Genomic DNA, 13728 nt, shown 5'->3' with positions numbered 1-13728 from the left:
CCATACTGCCTTCTCAAAATACTGGTTGGATTGCATACATCTCTGCTTAAAATAAAGTGAGCTAATATTTATTGAACACTTACAGTGGATGAGGTGCTGTTCCAAGCTCTGCTTGGATTAACTTGCTTAATGTTCACATCAATTCTGTGAGATAGTCACCAGTGTTATCCCCATTTTACAGATAAGGAAACTGAGGCACAAGAGGTTAAAGAGGCTTACTCCAGGTTACACAGTAAGTGGCAGAGTTAGGATTTGAACTCAGGCAGTCTGGTTCCTGAGCTTGGGATTCTCAGCCCATAAAACCCCTCTCTGTAGGCCTCTATTTTTCTAATAATAAGTAATAACAACAGCAATAATAATAATGATTAACATGCATGGATTTTTTACTATACATATGCTAGGCCCTGTTCTGGTTGTGTTACATGCATTAGCTCATTTGATTCATATAATAGTACCAGAGTATTTGCTGTGGGGGGGTACTATTATTACCATTATTTGACAGGTAAGGAAATGGGGACACAGAGAGTCACACAACAAGGATGGGTTACTAGCTAGTTCTACACTACAGCCAAGCTCTAAAACACTTGCTCTGAATCATGTGCCATCTTGCTTCCCCCAAAGACTCTCCCCAACACAGTCCAAGGGCCCAGAATCCAAGGCCCTCTGGGTTATGCAGCACGATCTCTGCATTTCCACCAAAGCCTGTCTTGGTCTATGCAATCTTTTTTCTTCCCATTCAGGCCAGATTTTTGGTCTACTATTCGTTTAAGTTTCCCTAGAGCACAGCATATAGTAGCAGGTGTCAGTGGATGTCTGTTGAATTGAATCACTGGATGTCAGAAGTGTTTCTGGATCCTCTCTCACAGGAACAAAGTGGCCACTCACTGTGACTTGAACATTAGAGTCAGTCCAGGACTTGCTGCACTGGCCTCCAAACCCACTCCTAACCCCTAGACCCTTTTTGTAAATTAGGTTATATTTAATATGCGCCCAGGGAGCTTTCTGTTTAGAGAAGCCATCATTTCAGCAAACACAAGTGAATGCTTTGCAACTGGAGTCCCTAAAGTAGCAAATCTTGGCCCTACTCACAACAGGTTACAAACTTGGTGATTAAGCCTCAGGAATGACCAGTGTTTCCCTAGGACTATATATTATTTTCCCTTTGAGAAGGAGAGAGGGTCTGGAAAAATGCTTCTCATTTTGCAAAAGGAAGAATTGAGTTACCCAAGGTCATCCAACAAATGAATGGAGAGTTGAGGGCTAGAATCCTATTCTTTTACTCAGGAAATGGGGTGAGGTGACCTCATAAGAACCACTTCAGATTGCTGTTTCTGTCATCAGCACCTGTCAGCTCCCTTTTTCTAGGGAAACTGAGGTCTAGGACTTGAAACTTGTAAAGGGTTATCAGTGCTGAGTAGGAACAGAGGCACTCAATCCTCACTGAAGACAGAAATGCGAGGATTTGGGACCTTGCTTAACATACTCAAGAGCCTGACTCAAGGCCCTCAGGCTGGGATTCTTCCATTACCAACCAAGTCTTTCCATAGGTGGGCCTTTCACTCCATTCATAATCATTTATGGAGGGCCTACTAAGTGCCAGGCAGTGTTGCTAACAATCTTGCAAAGTAGGCATCATAACCAGCCCCCTTAGAAAAGTAAAGGCACAGATTCAGAGACGTAAAAACAACCAGGATCTGGGACTGCACCTCCACCCGGGAGCCCCTCCCCATGTTTCAGGAGACAGTGTTTCCCGGCACAAAGCACTTACCTGTGCCCCATCATACTTTAAGTAAAAAAGTCGTTGGGACAAATAGGGCCACTATGCAATGAAAAAAGCTACACGTCAACCCAAAGATACACACATTCTAAACTTTTACGACCCATTCCCAGGGGCAGTAATGGTGGTGCTGACGGATAGGGAAGAGCTCTGGCTTCCGGCTTCCCAGTGGAATCCCCATCCACTCAGCCACCTGTGTGACCCACAAAAGTTACTTTTATTTTTTAAATACTTAATTTATAAACATCAGTTCTATGGGACACAAGTTATTTAATGCCATTTGTCTTCAGTTACTTCATCAGTAATATGAGCATAAAAATGCTTCTTTTTTTTTTTGAGACAGTCTCACTCTGTTGCCCAGGCTGGAGTGCAGTGGCATGATCTCGGCTCACTGCAACCTCCACCTCCCAGGTTTAAGTGATTCTCCTGCCTTAGCCTCCCAAGTAGCTGGGATTACAGGCACAAGCCAAAACGCCCAGCTAATTTTTGCATTTTTTGTAGAGACAGGGTTTCACCATGTTGGTCAGGCTGGTCTCGAACTCCTAACCTCAGGTGATCCACCTACCTCGGCCTCCAAAAGTAATGGAATTACAGGTTTGAGCCACTGCACTGGGCCAAAAATGCTTTTCTCATAAAGTTGTTGGGAGAACAACTGAGATAAAGCACGTAAAGTTCTGTGAGAGAGGCCAGGACAGCAGTAGGGAACCTGTGTGTGTGTGTCTGTATCCGTGTAATTCATCCCCCTCTGAAGCGGACCAGGTCCCCAGACTCCCCCTGGTCTGGCATTCCTTCTGCTTCTTGGATGTAAAATCCAGAAGTACCCAGGACTGGGACAGGGTGACCCTGGGGAGGCCAGTCTGCAGGAAGTGGCTGAGCCAAAGGACAAATAATGGGTGGATTGGGCCATGAAGAAGAGCCCAGGGTGAGAGACCCGGTGTCCCGGGTTTGGGAAAGAGGAGGGGCAGGGGGTGGACGCCCCAGAGACTCTTCCAGTGTTTGTCCTGGGCTGGCGCACCGGAAGCCCCATGCTGGGGAGAGGTGGGCACCCTGTAGTGCATGACCAGCCTCCTGGTTCTCCAGGAAAGATACTGCTACAGGGTTTGTGGAGGTTAAAGAGGTCTGTGAACCCAATCTGTCACTGCTCCTGATCTTGTTGGCTGGTGTTTTTTTTTGTTTTTTTTTTTTTTCGAGACGGAGTCTCGCTCTGTCGCCCAGGCTGGAGTGCAGTGGTGCAATCTCGGCTCACTGCAAGCTCTGTCTCCCGGGTTCATGCCATTCTCCTGCCTCAGCCTCCCGAGTAGCTGGGACTACAGGCGCCTGCCACCACGCCTGGCTAATTTTTTGTATTTTTAGTAGAGGCGGGGTTTCACTGTGTTAGCCAGGATGGTCTCGATCTCCTGACCTCATGATCCGCGTGCCTCTGCCTCCCAAAGTGCTGGGATTACAGGCGTGAGCCACCGTGCCCGGCCAGGCTGGTGTTATAAATAAAGTTTTGGTGCCACAAAAGAAATAGCACTCAAATATAAAATTTTCTTTTTTTTTCTTCTTAGCAAGGCAATTTACCTCTATAGAAGGGTGTGCCCTCACAGATGGAGCAATGGTGAGTGCATGGCTGGACAAGGGAGGGGAAGGGTTTCTTATTCCTGATGCATGTGGCCTCTGCTGCTGTGTGGTTCACCTATTGGCTAGGGTTAGACTGCACAGGCTAAACTAATTCCGATTGGCTAATTTAAAGAGAGTGATGGGGTGAGTGGTTTGGCGGGAAAAATGGTTATGGCAGAGCAGGAGATCGGAATGGGTCAGGGTGGAGAATGAGTCAGGGCAGAGCAGGTAATTGGAATGAGTCGGGGTGGAGTAGGTAATCAAAAAAGGTTGCTTTACAAGGAAGTTAAGTTTAAAAGTAGAAGGCAAAGAATTGAACATACTGACATAGTGATTCTTTGAAGAGAAATTTAGAACTCACATCTAGTAATCCGTCCTCTTGAATTTCCTTGCAGCTCTTTCTCTTCAAACTTCTTTAACATGTCTTGGCTTAGTTGTTCTGCTTGATTTTCCAAAAGAAGAAGCTTCTCTGGATAAGGTGGAGGATAGTTAAGGGAGGTTTTAGTAAGTGCTGTTTTTATGAGCCTCTGCACCAACCCACGGATGGATGTATGACACAGCACCCGATAAGAATAAGTACACCCATTACGGCTGTGAGGGAAGTTAGAATTGAGGCTATTATTCCTTTCTATTTACCAAACCACTTTTTAGCCATGCTGTAAAGGGATCATTTACCACTGAGTTGTTGGCTAACTATTGGACAGAGCAGTCAGACCTTGCAATGTCTTTGTTACAGATAGACAGACTAAACTTTTCTTAGCTTTAATTTGGTAGGGCTTGATCCAGGAACAATGGCCCATGATTCTGATGATAATGGCACTTGCTTGACTCAGGTGTGATGTGTCCATCCCTTTCCGCTGTATCAAAAGCAGTCTCGGTGGTTAGCAGCACAAAGTAGAGTCCTTCCCAGGCTGGCTTGAGTTTCCCTTCTTTCCACCCTTTGACGAGAACATGATCCCCAGGCCGATGCTGATGTCCTGGCAACTCCAAAGGTGGCCCCTGTGCTAAAAGACCTCTTGTTTTAAGGGAAGAGAAGGTGGAGGATAAACCAAGTGTATAATTCCTAAGAAATTGATCTTTTGGTTAAAATGTGGGGACATCAGCAGTGGACTTCATAGTCCTTGGTGCCTTCTTGCTGAGAAATTTTCTTTAGCACCTATTTTTATTAGTTTTTAGACCAAAGAAAGCCAAATACCATTTTATATTTAACAATGCTTCCTGTATCATTTTTATACCAGATAAACTAAATTTCACCTTTATATTAGTGTGTTATTAATGTTAAATTGAATTTTAATAAAATCTTGTAGACATATTTATCCAATTTTAATGTCTGACCATAAGGTAAGATTTTTATAGATTGTTTTCAATCTTTTATAATTTTTGTTAAAGAGCAGGTTAGTGCTTTAAGAAAAACCTGTTGTGTTTTATTTCAATGTCAAGTTCACAGAAAAACTGGATGATACCCATTTAACTTTAGCCAATGTTTACACACAGAATTTCCTTTATAATTGTTTTCAAAACTTGCTTAAACCTTTAAAACAATTTTTTAACCTTTTAATGTAGATAAAAATCCACATTCTTATGCTTCCTTATAACCTTTTACCAAGGTATAATTTACTTTCCTTACACACCTTGCACATAAACTGTTTCTTCAATAGTTTTACATTCAGGAGGCCTAATTACTTTTAAATTATACAACATTTCTTGCATAAATTCCCTTTTATAACTTTTTTCCATGACTTTTACAGACAATTCTTCGACATGCCTCAACTTTCTGACTTGTTGCAAACATCCCTTTATTTAAACAGCCAGTTACTTTATTTTAGGACACGAATTTACCATATAACATTCTTTTTACATAAATTCTACCCGCCCCCCCCCTACATTTTTTTTTTCAGTTGCAAGACTTAATAGAGTGAAAACAGAGCTCCCATACAAAGGGAGGGGACCCAAAGAGGGTAGACATTGCTGACTCGAATGCCTGGGTTTATATCCCAATCATTGTCCCTCCCGCTGTGCTCTCAGGCGATAGATTATTTGCTATTTCTTTACCTCCTGTTTTTGCCTAATTAGCATTTTAGTGAGCGCTCTTTACTACCTGATTGGTCGGGTGTGAGCTAAGTTGCAAACCCCGTGTTTAAAAGTGGATGTGATCACCTTCCCAGCTAGGCTTAGGGATTCTTAGTTGGCCTAGGAAATCCAGCTAGTTCTGTCTCTCAGTACCCCCCTCAACAGGAAAACCCAAGTGCTGTTGGGGAGGTTGGCCGACGACTGCTCTAACTGCTTCCTGCTGAATTGGGGCGAGTAGGGGTCGTGCAGATGAGATTTACTTGGGAGGGGTGCCTTTGATGTCATCAACATTGGAGCGTGGGCTAGCAGGCTGGTCCAGGGGTCCACAGTAGATCTTAGTCATGGGCTGCATCTGGGGCTCCATTTGAAGAACAATTTGTAGTTTTACAGCTTTGATTCTGGAAGAGACAAACTTAATGAGGAGGTTAAAGATACAGGGATTGAAATATATGGCCTGCAGTATAGGGGATTATTTCTTTGGCACACTTTACAGGCCCTGAATATCTGCTTGATAGTTTTAAAAAGGCCTGGTCCAGTAAATAATAATTTGGCCACCTGATGGGTGCTATCAATGCCTAAGTGAAAGGTTTGGTGAAGGGTTTTAAGTAGTTTTCATTGGTTAGCTGCAGGCAAAAGTATTTTTCCTTTGTTGGCTAGCCATCCTGAGGGGGGGAAACTATGTCCTTGTAAGGTTCCCTATTCTATTTCTCCTGTTGAGTACTGGGGCTTGGTTTCCCAGAGGGGATTACCCCATACTAGGGGTCCTTCTATAAGCATTTTTAATGGAGGGTCCTGCCTTGTGGCTCTTTTGGCTTCAATATTCGCTTGGCGGTTCCCTTCTATTTCCCTTTCCTTTCCTTTCTGATGACCCCAACAGTGTAAGACTGCCACCTCTTTAGGTTTCTGTACAGCCGATAATAATCTCCTGATGGCTTCCTGATGTTTGATAGATGTTCCCTCGGAAGTTAGGTATTCCCTTTCTCTCCATATTGCTGCATGGGCATGGAGGACTAGGTAAGCATACTTAGAGTTTGTATATATGTTTACCCTTTTTTCTTTTTCTAATTTTAGTGCCCGAGTAAGGGCTATTAGTTTTGCCAGCTGAGCGCTAGTTCCTGGAGTGAGGGGATTATTTTCAAGTATTCCATTATCACTGACCACTGCATACCCTACTTTTCGAAGTCCTTTTTCTACAAAGGAACTTCCATCAATATACAAGTTGAGGTCAGGATCAGTCAAGGGAACCTCTAGAAGGTTTCCTCGAGCGGCATAGGTTTGAGCAATCACCTGTTGACAGTTATGTTCTATCTTTTTTTCAATGTCTGGAAGAAATGTGGCTGGGTTAAGAGTTGCACAAGTGCACAGTTGCAGCACTGGCCCTTCAAGTAATAGACCCTGGTATTTAAGTAAATGGCTGTCTGACAGCCACAGGTCTCCTGTAGCAGTGAGTATGCTGTTCACATCATGAGATGTCCACACAGTAAGATCTCTTTCCTGTATTATTTTAACTGCTTCAGATACTAAGATTGCTACTGCCACCATTACCCATAAACAATGAGGCCAACCCTTTGCCACTACATCAGTTTCCTTACTCAGGTCTGCCACGGGTTGCAAGCTCATTCCTTGGACCTGTGTAAGGACTCCTAGAGTTATTCCTGTTTTTTTCTGTGACATATAAAGAAAAGTCTTGCCCCGTTGGCAAGCTTAATACTGGGGCTTGGGTTAGGGCCTTCTTTAGGGCCTGGAAAGCCACTTCTGCTTTAGGTGTCCATCTTACTAAATGGGTATTGGCTTTCTGAGTTTCCTTAATTAGCGTATATAATGGCCTGGCTATTTCGCCATACCTGGGAATCCATATTCGGCAGAAGCCTGTTATGCCAAGGAACCCTCTTAGTTGCTTTAGGGTTTTGGGATGAGGATAAGCCAGTATGGGCTGGATACATTCCTCACTGAGGGCCCTGGTGCCTTTGGATAATTTTAGCCCTAAGCATTTAACCTGTTGTGAGCAGAACTGAGCCTTTTGTTTGGAAACCTTGTAGCCACAGGTGGCGAGGAAATTTAAGAGCGCTTGGGTGGCTTGATGGCACAAGGTTTCTGAATGGGTGGCTAAAAGCAAATCATCCACATACTGAAGGACAAGAGTGTCAAGGTATGAGAACTGGCTCAAGTCTTGGGTTAACGCCTGGCCAAATAGATGGGGGCTATCCCGGAACCCTTGGGGTAAAACAGTCCAGGTGAGTTGAGACGTTGGGTTCGAAGGATCTTCAAAGGCAAACAAGAATTGAGAGTTAGGTTGTACAGAGATGCAGAAAAAGGCATCCTTAAGGTCCAGGACTGTAAACCACTCTGCTTCCTCTGGTATTTGGGAAAGCAGAGTATAAGGGTTAGGTACAGCTGAGTATAGAGGGACAATACCTCATTTATAATCCCGAGATCTTGCGCTAGCCTCCACTGCCCGTTGGGTTTCTGTACTCCTAAAATTGGAGTACTACAGGGGCTATTGCATGGTTTTACTAGGCCTTGGGCTTTTAGGTCCTTAACAATCTTTTGGAGTCCTTGTTGGGCCTCAGGTCTAAGGGGATACTGCCTTTGGTAGGGAAAGGAGGCGGAATCCTTTAATTTAACTTGAATGGGACGGGCATTCTTCGCTCATCCATATCGTCCTTCTGTTGCCCAGACTTCAGGATTAATTTCTTCCTTAAGCAGGGGACAACAAACGGGTGTTCCTTTTCCTATGTTCAGGTGTATAATGGCCCCTGCTTTTGCTAGAATATCTCTTCCTAACAAGGATGTGGGGCTTTCAGGCATAATTAGAAAAGCATGTGAAAAGAGTGAAGTTCCCCAGTCACAACTTAGTGGCTGGGAGAAGTATCTAGTGACTGGCTGTCCTAGGACCCCTTGGATAGTGATAGATCTGGAGGACAGTTGTCCGGGACAGGAGAGTATGACTGAGAAGGCCACGCCAGTGTCCAGGAGACAGTTAACCTCCTGGCCCTCAATGGTCAAGCATACCTGGGGCTCTGTGAGGGTGATGGCATGGGTTGGCACTTGCCCCGGGCACCCTCAGTCCTGCTGCTGGATCATCTGGTTAGTGGCTTCTGACTCAGAGGGCCTTCGTCCCCTGGGGCAGTGGGCCTTCCAGTGATTCCCTTGACATAAGGGGCATGGACGAAGGGGTGGCTTATTTCTACTTGGACAATCTTTTTTCTTTTTTTTTTTTTTTGAGATGGAGTCTTGCTCTGTCGCCCAGGCTGGATGGAGTGCAGTGGCACAATCTCAGCTCACTGCAAGCCCTGCCTCCCAGGTTCATGCCATTCTCCTGCCTCAGCCTCCCAAGTAGCTGGGACTACAGGTGCCTGCCACCATGCCTGGCTAATTTTTATATTTTTAGTAGAGATGGGGTTTCACTGTGTTAGCTAGGATGGTCTCGATCTCCTGACCTTGTGATCCATCTGCCTTGGCCTCCCAAAGTGCTGGGATTACAGGTGTGAGCCACCTCACCCAGCCTACTTTGACAATCTTTTTAAAAGTGTCCTTGTAGACTGCACTGGAAGCAAGCCCTATTAGGTATTCGATTTGCCCAGTTTTTCCCTTTTCCAGAGCCTCCAAAGTCCACTTGCCTGAGGGCCATGACTAAAGTGGTGGCCTCTTTTTTATCCTGTTTGTCCCATTCCGCCTGCTCCTCCTGATCTCTATTATAAAAAACCAAGGTTTCCAAGTTCAATAGGGTTTCTAAGTTTTGCTCCAGGCCTAAGGCGGACTTTTGAAGTTTTTTTCTAATGTCTGCAGCTGACTGAGTGATAAACTTATTCTTCAAGATTAGTTGGCCTTCAATAGAGTTAGGTGACAGAGAGGTATGCTTTCTCAATGCCTCCCTTAGTCTCTCCAGAAAGGCAGTAGGATTTTCTTCCTTTCCCTGTATTATAGTGGACATCATTGAATAATTCATAGGTTTCTTCCTAGTTTTCCTTAGTCCTTCTAGCACGCAAGTTAGCAAATGTCTGCTGCACCAATCTCCATGTTCTGATTCTGTGTCCCAGTGAGGGTCTACACTGGGAACTGCCTGCTGGCCTGTGGGGAATCGTTCTTTCCTCTGTTGTCATCTTGTCATTGACCTGACTGAGATACCAGAGATCACCAAACTCTCGGGCTGCAGTTATGGCAGCACTTCTCTCGTTTGGGTTTAGTGTCTGATTTAGCAATAACATTATATCTTTCCATGTCAGATCAAAGGATTGTCCTAACCCTTGGAAAACATCAATATAGTCATCAGGGTTATCTGAGAATTTACCTAGGCCTATTTTAATTTGCTTTAAGTCTGAGAGAGAAAAAGGTACATGCACTCTGGCTGGGCCGAATTCTCCTCCTCCCATTGCTTGGAGAGGGGCATAATTGGGGAATATTAGCACTCTTTGGTTCATTGTTTACCCCTTTGTCTATCTCCTTTTGGACGTTTGGGTTGAAGGGGGGGTCCTCATTAGTTGGGGAAGGAGTCGGGGGGACACCAGGGTAGGGAGGTAGACTCTGAGGGCTTCCTGTAGGACATAAATCACACTTTTTACATAATTGCGAGTTGTCTCTTAATGAAAGTTTGTACATATGGCACTTCATTCCATTTGCCTTCTTCTCTACAAAAGAGGTCTCACTGTAAGATGGTGTTATAATTTATATTTCCCTCAGGAGGCCAGGTTTCTCCCCCTTGAAGAGGATATCATGGCCAGGTGGTACTGCAGAAGAATATAAGTCATTTCTTTCTTAGCGTCTGAGGGTCAAATTGGTCCCAAATCTCCAGAATACATCTTAGGGGCGTTTTTGCCTTGTGGGGAACGTTTCCCATTGCTTTAGAGGTCCCTTCGTGGTCGCCAAATGTTACTGGGGGGTCCTTGCTCCCAGAGCTCCCAAGATGGTGGCGGGCCGCTTCCAAGATGGTGGCAAACCTGGTGTTCTCTGACCTGGGGTTCTTGGCCTCACGAATTCCAAGGAATGGAATCTTGGGCCATGCGGTGAGTTTTATAGCTCTATTAGAAGCCGTGGGTCATGGAAGAGAACCGTGGAACCCAGTGACTAGTGTTCAGCTTGATTAGGATGAACCTGGGCACTTAGCCGTGCAGGAACAATGGCAAACCTTTAGGCTGATTGGGAGCGGCAATGGGCGCCTCGCTGGATCAGGAGCACAGTAGACACCCTGCCGGATCCAGAGGGATGGAAGTCGGCGGCAGGTCTGCCATGGCAGCAAACAGTAGTGGATGTCGAGCGAAAGCTCAGCTCCAGCCATAGCAAACACGGACCAGAAGAGAGTGCAGTTGCAAGACTTCATAGAGTGAAAACAGAGCTCCCATACAAAGGGAGGGGACCCAAAGAGGGTAGCCATTTTTTCACTTTTTTTTTTTTAACTTTTGTTGAAAACATTTTAAGTTTGGAATTTCAACTATTCTTTGCTATTAATAAGACCTCATTCAGTCCATATTAACTTAGAATTGGTATAGATGGGTCCTTCCTGATTATGTAAGTGCTTTAAGGCTTGGCTGAGTGCAAACAGCTCTCACATTTGAACAGGCCAATTATTAGGCAATTTTCCTAACTCTGCTTCTATAAGAGTTTCCTTATCACTTACTGAATACCCATTGTGTCTTTTTCCCTCAATTACCCAGGAGGAACCATCTATCATCCTGTCCTGAAGGGAGTTCTTCCTAGGTCTGGTCGGACCTTTGTATGGTAATTAATTAAGATTTAGATCCCCTGTTAGGAAACCTGCTGGGTTAAGGGAATTTTCAGTGGTTAATGTAAATCATTTTTTTCTAACAGAACAGCCTCATACTTTAAGGTTCTTGAGTCAGTAAGCTACCTTTTTTTTTTTTTTTGACTTAGGATAGTTCTGATCTGATGAGGTGTGCTCACATGAGGTTTCCTCTAAAAGTTGTTTTTCTACTTTCTTCCGTTAGCAAAGCAGTTGCTGCTACAGATTGAATGCATTTGGGCCATCTGCCGATTACTGGGTTAAGGAGTTTTGATTAGGGAGGTTACAGGTTGTCAGTGGCCTCAGTGCTTTTGGGCTACATCCTTGTTTACACTGACAACAAGGTGGTATTGGAGTGTTAATAGGGTCATGGAGAAGACCTTCAATTATCAATTACAGGTTTTAAATTTTATCCTGGCTTTTAAAGGAATAGGGTACACTGTTTTCTCTTTACTACTTCTATCTCTCTTTCTCTCTCTCTCTCTTTGACTCTCTCTCTCTTTCCCTGTCTCTGACTCCCTCTCTCTCTCTCTTTTTCTTTTGAGACAGAGTCTAGCTCTATCACCCAGGCTGGAGTGCAGTGGCGCGATCTCGGCTCACTGCAAGCTCCGCCTCCCGGGTTCACACCATTCTCCTGCCTCAGCCTCCTGAGTAACTGGGACTACAGGCGCCCGCCACCACGCCTGGCTAATTTTTTTGTATTTTTAGTAGAGATGGGGTTTCACGGTGTTAGCCAGGATGGTCTTGATCTCCTGACCTTGTGATCCGCCGGCCTCGGCCTCCCAAAGTGCTGGGATTACAGGCATGAGCCACCACGCCTGGCTTCTTTCTGTCTCTTTCTCTCTCTGCCTCTCTTTCTCTCTCTTTGCCTCTCTCTTTCTCTCCAACTTCCTCTCCCAGTTTCTCTTTCCTCTCTGCTGGTCTTTCCCTGCCTCTGCCAGCTGCTTATGCTGCTGTTCTCCCCTCTCCTTCCCCTTCCCCTAGGGAAGGGACCGTCAGGAGTGCAGCTACTTTTTCTTCCCCAGAAGAAAGGAAAGGGGAATTCTGAATATTTTTCTTACTACCGGAGGTTTGTGTGAGGTTTTTGATCCCCTGAAATTTGTGGAAGGCTCAACGCCTCAAACCAGGGGGTATCTTGCCTTGCCTGACCTGGAAGGCTCAACCCCTCAAACCAGGGGGTGTTTTGCCTTGCTGCCCTGGAAGGCTCAACCCCTCAAACTAGGAGGTGTCTTGCCTTGCTGCCCTGGAAGGCTCAACCCCTCAAACCAGTGGGTGTCTTGCCTTGCTTTCCTGGAAGCCTCAACCCCTTAAACCAGGGGGTGTCTTGTCTTGCTGCCCTGGAAGGTTGACCTGTTTCCTCCCTTTCCCCCTCTGAAGGTCCTTTGCAGACTTCCCACTCGTGTTGTCCTCTCTGGCTGCTCCCCCGAGGGAGAATTAGGCCCCCCTCAGCATTGGCATTCCGGTAGAAATCCCACCGCAGGATCCTCCCTAAGCCATATGAGGTAGCTACGGAAACGTGGAGAGGACCCACTCACTCCGTCCAGCAGTAGGACTTGCCATCATCCACACGAACAACACCACAGGTAGGGTTGTTTGTGATCATTCACACACACACACACATTTAGCCCTCCAGAATTTGACCACCAAGGAAGTACCTTACCGGCTCCCTCGGCTTCTTCCTTTGTCTGTGCACAGAGTTGTCTCTGCAGTGTGTGAGGATGCTTTACCCTAGGTTGCCTGCTGGTTTCTTTTCGCATTGCTGAGAGCTCAGGTTATTTCTTGCACTGGGTGAGTCCTGATTTCTCACCCCTGAGGCCATCACAAGAGGGTGGGGCATACTTCCTCAGGAGAGAGAACCAGAGACTGCCCCTGAAGGGGAATGTAATCACGAGCAAGCCCCCAAATTGTTATAAATAAAGTTTCCCCCCAGTGACGCAAAAGAAATAGCATTCGAATATAAAATTTTCTTTTTTTTCTTCTCAGCAAGGCAATTTACTTCTATAGAAGGGTGCGCCCTCACAGACGGAGCAAAGGTGAGCGCACACCTGGACAAGGGAGGGGAAGGTGGTTCTTATGCCTGACCCACGTGATTCCTGATGCTGTGTCCTTCCCCTGTTGGCTAGGGTTAGACCTATAGGCTAAACTAATTCCGATTGGCTAATTTAAAGACAGTGAGGGGGTGAGTGGTTTGGCGGGAAAAATGGTTACCGCAGAGCAGGAAATCGGAATGAACCACGGTGAAGAATGAGTGAGGGAGGAGCAGGTAATCGAAAAATGTTGCTTTATGAGGAAGTTAAGTTTAAAAGTAGAAGGCAAAGAATTGAAGATACTGACATATTGATTCTTTTAAGATAAATTTAGAACTCATATCTAACAGCTGGCATGTCTGGCATGGGGCTCCGGCTGGGGCGCAGTCTTCAGCATTTGGGGCTCTGGGGTGCAGGGGGCAGAGGCCGGCCGGGGCTGTGGTGCCCAACCGGTGCTAAACTCAAGCTTGGGAGGTCGCCCACGCGAAACAGTCGCCCTTCCCCACCCGCCTGCT

General features: G+C 45.6%; 1 protein-coding gene across 3 annotated transcripts in view; it reads left to right on the top strand.

Moving 5' to 3' along the window:
* The window catches only part of NSUN4 (NOP2/Sun RNA methyltransferase 4), a 67863-nt gene that overhangs the window by 43314 nt on the left and 10821 nt on the right, over positions 1-13728 (top strand). Inside the window, exon 7 of one of the 3 annotated variants that reach the window (XR_010146711.1) lies at positions 3328-3377. Coding sequence is in view for 2 of the 3 variants with exons in the window: in XM_054666631.2 (XP_054522606.1) it covers positions 11101-11127 (27 nt within the window). In the remaining variant the exon portion in view is untranslated. Of the gene's footprint in view, positions 1-3327; positions 3378-11100; positions 11143-13169; positions 13220-13728 lie in introns of those variants that run through there. The other 2 variants (XM_054666634.2, XM_054666631.2) reach the window with 2 other exon arrangements.

Source organism: Pan troglodytes, chromosome 1 (assembly GCF_028858775.2).
Source record: "Pan troglodytes isolate AG18354 chromosome 1, NHGRI_mPanTro3-v2.0_pri, whole genome shotgun sequence".
Taxonomy (NCBI): domain Eukaryota; kingdom Metazoa; phylum Chordata; class Mammalia; order Primates; family Hominidae; genus Pan; species Pan troglodytes.
This window is presented reverse-complemented; position numbering and strand designations above follow the sequence as displayed.